The 6,537-nt window shown below is 35.4% G+C and overlaps 1 protein-coding gene across 1 annotated transcript; it reads left to right on the top strand.

The window, feature by feature from the left end:
- The first annotated feature begins 1,238 nt into the window (after positions 1 to 1,238).
- On the top strand, positions 1,239 to 3,565 carry LOC124825445 (beta-amyrin 24-hydroxylase). The gene is made up of 2 exons (XM_047298054.2): positions 1,239 to 2,191; positions 2,732 to 3,565. Exons 1-2 carry the CDS (start codon positions 1,295 to 1,297, stop codon positions 3,365 to 3,367), a joined length of 1,533 nt encoding a protein of 510 aa, XP_047154010.1. The 5' UTR covers positions 1,239 to 1,294; the 3' UTR covers positions 3,368 to 3,565.
- The last annotated feature ends 2,972 nt before the right edge of the window (positions 3,566 to 6,537 follow it).

Below are 6,537 nucleotides of genomic sequence, written 5' to 3'. Positions count from 1 at the left end.
TTCTTCCATATATAGCATTATAAATTGCTATTAATTTTCACAAAAACAATTAGGATGTATACTATAATATATCGAAACTTGGGTAATCAGAATCCCCATAATCATCCAAAAGTAGTGAAAAAGTCTTCTTGCTAATATAATATGCAGCATGCGAAGCACGCAACCATTTATATATATATAAAAAGTATAAGACGCGTTTATTGCGAAACACATATTTTAATCGCGGCATACATGTCTATCAAATTCATCGTATTTATCTAACACGTGTATTGCATGCAAAACCTCTCCCATCATTTAAGCCTTTCCCACATTTAATAAAAAATAATATTTATATTTTATAGTTAATTTATTATAAATTATTTTATATTTTAAATAAAAAAATATTTTACTGGTGTTGGAAGGATATTGAGCGAAAAGTTGGATGCTTGTATAACATTACTCTTCTCTATATTCATGTTATCGTGTTGGCTATAACATCACGGGAATAATTTTCTATCATAATTTCTTGACAGCGGTAATGGTATAATTATTTACAAGTTAAGATGATTTTTTAGGAAAAAGAAGAAAATATTTGTTGACAACATAATATATATCATGATATTATTAAAATGGATTGTGAAATGAATGCATTCATTTTTTAGAGTAACGATTCATGGCACTAAAAAGGTGTATTAGAAAAAATTGGTAGATTTATAGATTATGTGATGTGATGAGAGGAGAGAGGCAAAAAGAAAGATTTACTATGTTTTCAACTTTTTTCTAATTTTGAGCGAAATTAAATTTTGTTTTTCTTTAAATTTTAATACAGTTAGTTTTTAAATTTTAAAAATAAATAAAATTAATTTTTTTTTAATTTAATTACATTAGTTTTTTATGTGAAAGATTGATTTTTGAATTATTTATATTGTTTAATAAAAAAATTAAATATTAAAGTTGAGAATATTATATTTATTTTTAAAGTTTGGAACTAAAAGATATTAAAATTTTAAAAATATAAATTTTAATTTTATATAAGTTTAAGTACATTAAAAACAGTGTAATAAAAGTATAATAAGTTTAGATAAATCAAAATTTCTATTAATCATTTTCTATGTTATAGGTTGGAAAGAGATGTTTTGTTCTTGTATGAATAATGTAGTAACTTTTGTATTTTTTTATTTATAGCATAAATATGATTGATACCACCTTTCATGTTGCTCATGTCATGCGGCAGCTTCTCTATATAAGAGCCAACATAATCTAACTCGTTAACCTCAAACACACTGTTTTTGCCTAGAAACTAAACAGCACAGCCATGATAGACATACAAGGTTACCTTGCTCTATTCTTCCTGTGGCTCATTTCCACCATTTTTATTCGTTCTGTCTTCAAAAAATCACAGAAACTCCCACCTGGCCCTCCCATCTCAATACCCTTACTAGGACACGCGCCCTATCTCCGTTCGGTGCTTCACCAAGCACTGTACAAACTCTCCCTACGCTATGGTCCCTTGATTCATATCAAGATCGGGTACAAAAACATCGTTGTAGCGTCGTCTGCGGAGACAGCCAAAGAGATCCTTAAAACGTCCGAAGAGGCGTTCTGCAACCGCCCCTTAATGATTGCGAGCGAGAGTTTAACGTACGGCGCCGCCGACTACTTTTTCATTCCGTACGGGACCTACTGGCGCTTCCTGAAGAAGCTTTGCATGACGGAGCTTCTGAGCGGGAAGACACTGGAGCATTTTGTGGGCATTCGCGAGAGCGAGGTGGAAGCGTTTTTGAAGTGGATGTTGGAGATGTCGGCGACGGGGAAGGAGGTGGTGATGAGGCAAGAGCTGATAACGCACACGAATAACATTATCACGAGGATGATCATGGGGAAGAAGAGTAGTGGTGCGGATGATTTTGTGGCGCAGTTGAGGAAGGTGGTGAGGGAAGTGGGGGAGTTGCTGGGGGCGTTCAACTTGGGAGATATTTTGGGGTTTGCGAAGCCTTTTGATCTGCAGGGGTATGGGAAGAAGAACATGGAAACGCACCGCAAGGTGGATACGATGATGGAGAAGGTGCTGAAGGAGCACGAAGAGGCGAGGGCCAAAGCGGGTGCTGACAGTGATAGGAAGAAAGATCTCTTCGACATTCTCTTGAACCTCATTGAAGCTGATGGTGCTGACAATAAACTCACTAGGGAAAGTGCCAAAGCCTTTGCTCTGGTCAGTGAATGAAAACTCATACTTTTTTACATATAAATTTTTATCTTTATTTCATATTTTTTTATATTTTAAAAAGATATAAAAATCTCCTTTTTATAATTATTTTATTTTTATAATATATATATATTTATTCTCATTTCCATTTGAAAAAAAATAGTTTACACTCATTATATTTTATTATCTTACTCGTTATTTTTTATTTTTCCATTACACAAAAGTATGTGCAAGAGTACGAACCTAGTAATACCCTATTTGGAAAAAAAAAATTTTGAGGCTCTTTTAGACTCATTCCATCTTTGACCAACTTCTGTCATTGTCACCCTTTATTTATATGCATTCGGTTGTCCTTGGAATTTAACAAGGGTATAATAGTGGTGACAAGCATGTTCAAACAAAAATAAAGAATCTAAAAATAATATGGATCTTTACATGAGTAACAAGCAATAAAACCTGAAGACAATATCACAGAGGTTGTGGTCGATGTTTTATCTGAACTATGGAACTGAACCCTTAACCTGAGAAAGCTTAACGGTTCCACAGGACATGTTCATCGCCGGCACAAACGGACCCGCTAGTGTTCTGGAATGGTCCCTCGCGGAGCTGGTGCGAAACCCGGAGGTGTTGAAGAAGGCGAGAGAGGAGATAGAGTGTGTGGTGGGAAAGGAGAGGCTGGTGAAGGAGTCAGACATTCCTAACCTCCCATATCTGCAAGCAGTGGTGAAGGAGACTCTGAGAATGCACCCTCCGACCCCAATCTTCGCGCGAGAAGCCATGCGCACGTGCCAGGTTCACGGCTACGACATTCCTGCGCACTCCACCATCATGATCAGCACGTGGGCCATCGGCAGAGACCCCAACTACTGGGACAACCCGCTGGAGTACAACCCTGAGAGGTTCTTGGTTTCCGATGAGCTTGGAAAAGGCAAAATCGACGTGAGGGGACAGTACTACCAGCTTCTACCCTTCGGAAGCGGACGAAGAAGCTGCCCCGGAGCCTCACTTGCGTTACTCGTCATGCAAGCCACACTCGCAAGTTTGATACAGTGCTTCGATTGGGTGGTGAATGATGGGAAGAGTCACGACATTGACATGACGGAGGAGGGAAGAGTGACGGTGTTTTTGGCGAAGCCGCTTACGTGCAAGCCTGTTCCGCGGTTCACTCCCTTCGCTGCATGAACAGTGATGATGTCTGCAACTCTGTTTTCTTTGCCACTTTAAGGTTTTGTCGTTATTTTGGGAAATGTTTGGTGGGCTTAATGGAATATGTTGTCGGTTAATGGCAGCTGTTCTTATTCGGCTTTCGTGCTCCAAATATATTATAAACTTATCATTTCGCATAATTTCATGTACAAAAATAATATTTCCCGATGTGAAGATCTATCTTACTTAAAATATTTATCCTTACTATAATGTGCAAGACTCTCAGGATATAATATAGAAATTTTCCAAAAATTTACGAGATACCAAATTAGTAAGTAACTCTAAAAAAGAGGAAAAAGAAAAGTAAACTCAAAAGGATATTATAAGAAAGAAAAAAGAGGAAGAAAATAAAAAGAAAGGAGAATGAGAGAAAATGGTGTATTTTGGAGAATGCACCACATTCTATTTATAGAGTTTGTGTACCAGCCTAAATCCTATGATCCGCACAAGAATCCCGCATAAGGCTACTGGTCAAAATGGTTTCAAAGAAAAGAAAAATAAGAACGTTGGAAAAATCTCATTGGCTTGCGGAAGAGCCTTGCAGTTTCACAGAAAATAAAATCTTTAACCTTGTGAAGATGTTATGATTTACTCGGCAATATTCACAAACCAAATGGCAATTTTTCCGGGGTTTTATAACATGTAATCTATGAGAGTTGGTATAACAAGCTATGAACGAGTCCTAGATCGAAAGATTGTTATCGTTGTGTTGCACTTAATAGGTCATCACTAGTAAAAAAAAGAGTTTCTATTGCGCATATTATGCTTCGGTTTACAAGAAACCGAAACATAACATGGTGCGGTGGCATTTTTCAAATTTTAGCGAATCTATTGCTTCAGTTACAAACCAACTGAAACAATAAAGACTATATGGCCTCGGTTCCCTAAGCAATCGGTGCCATAGGGTTTGCCAAACTGACAAGGCACATAAACTTTTCAACGGATATAAATATCTCTATAGGATATTTGATCTCGGTTCGAAATCGAGCCCATACCCGTCTGCAGAATTGACATTCTCTGGCTTTTTGCAGATCAAATCTCTATGCAGTACTTTTGGCCTCAATTGTTTGCAGAAGCGAGACCATAGACCCTATAGAATCCCTTTCACCAACTACAACACCCTAAGGTTTCAACTGTCCACCTTTTTCAAAAAGGGTATATGGCATCTGTTCCTTATAGAACCGAGGCCATAACCCTTTTTGAAAAAGATTGTCAGTTGAAACATCAGATCTGTAGAGAGATTTTTTGGAACTTTTAGCTTCGGTTGCCCTTCCAATCGATGCAGTAGACCCCTTTTGGCTTCGGTTCATATACTGACCCATTTTATATATTTAAAATATAATTATTGGCAGTTTTTTAGGTAGTGGTTACTAGGCAGCCGAGGCAATATGGTCTTTATGTCTCGGCTTGGTGAGGATCCAAGGCAAAAAGGTTGAACGAAATTTAAAAATTGTCATTTTCATTTATTTTTTATTTTTTTCGTCCAACTTTTGTCCATGGTTCGCGAGATCATAAATCCCTCGGATGTTACACAATGTCCAAACAAGAGAAGATAAGTTTTTACCTTCGTTTAAAAAGTGTGAAGGTGGATACTCTTTAAATATTTAGAGTTTAGGCTCGATGTAGAACTTAAAGCTTTTTGGCATGAAGTCTCATGATTGCCACGTCTTAATGCAACAATTGTAACCCATGGCTATTCGTGGAATTTTGCCCAAATATGTTAGGCATACCATAACTCGATTGTGTTCATTTTTCTAGTCCATTTGTAGTAAAGTCATTGATCCTGTAAAGTTAGATGAACTTCAAGGCGAGATTGTTATCATCTTGTGTCAACTCGAGATGTTCTTCCCTCCATCTTTTTTTTACATCATGGTGCATTTACTTATTCATTTGGTTAGAGAAATCAAGTTGTGTGGATGAGTATACTTAAGATCGATGTATCCTATTGAGAGTTATATGAAGATTTTGAAAGGGTATGTCAAAAATCCATATCGTTCAGAAGATTCAATGATCGAAAGGTATATTGTTGAAGAAAGTATCGAGTTTTGTTCAGATTACATGACTAAAAAAATCCAATAGGAGTTCCTCGCACATCATGAATAAATGTTCTACAATTAAAAACATCTGATGTGTGAATGTGGTGACAAAAGATCGTGAAGAATTGTTGCAAGCACATATGTAAATATTGAACAACATAGATAAGGTGATCCCTTCTTTGGAAGCACACAAAGCCATTGTGAAGGATAAAAATCCAAGAAAATTAGAGAAATGACATTTGATGGAGCATAGCATAACATTCATGTCTTGGTTTAAATCCAAAGTTGAGAAAGACTCTCACTCTTCTGAAACTTTGTTGTGACTTGCAAATGGTTTAAAGTTTGATGTTATATATTCTACAGGTTATGAAATCAATAATTGCATATTCTATACGAAGACTTTGGATGATAAAAGCACAAGAAGCTAAGTCATTCCAATTTTCCACATCCAAAGATTAAAATCCTATACATCGATCAATGAGATATTATGGCATAATAGAAGAGATATGCACTAGTACAAATATGGTTTTTATACCTATTTTTGAGTACACCACATTCCACATCCAAAGATTAAAAGCTTTTATACTTATTTTTGAGTAGGTATAAAAGCAAGGGTTATAAAAAGTTTACAATTTTTTATACCTAATCTTGAATTGGTGTAGAAAGTTTTACTTTTTATACCTGTTTTGTTCATAATAGGTATAAAAGTCTTATATTTACACCTGGTACTATGAGAGCAGGTATAAAAAGTCATCCTCGTTGCTAGAGAGAAAAATTTCTTTTTATACCTACTGGTGTTATAATAGATGTAAAAAACAAGACTTTTTATACTTGGTGTGGCTTTGACCGATGTAAAAAGTGACGTTATTTTTTTAAAAAACATTTTATTTGTATGTACTACTATCAATATTCAGACCTGCATAAGATTCAATTCCAAAATACAGTTTAAATAATCAATAACAAGTAAAATAATCAATATTGTTTTCACTAACACATCAAAATGTAATATTTACCTAACAAAGTTCCTAAATATATTTACCTAACTTAAGTACTTAACATATTACACATAAAATAGTTCATAAACTCAAATTGTAATATTGAAACATCCAA

This window comes from Vigna umbellata, chromosome 5, assembly GCF_029865625.1.
Source record: "Vigna umbellata cultivar VRB3 chromosome 5, Vumbellata_1.0, whole genome shotgun sequence".
Taxonomy (NCBI): Eukaryota; Viridiplantae; Streptophyta; class Magnoliopsida; order Fabales; family Fabaceae; genus Vigna; species Vigna umbellata.
Note: the sequence above shows the minus strand (reverse complement) of the source record. Positions and strands in the feature narration are given on the sequence as shown.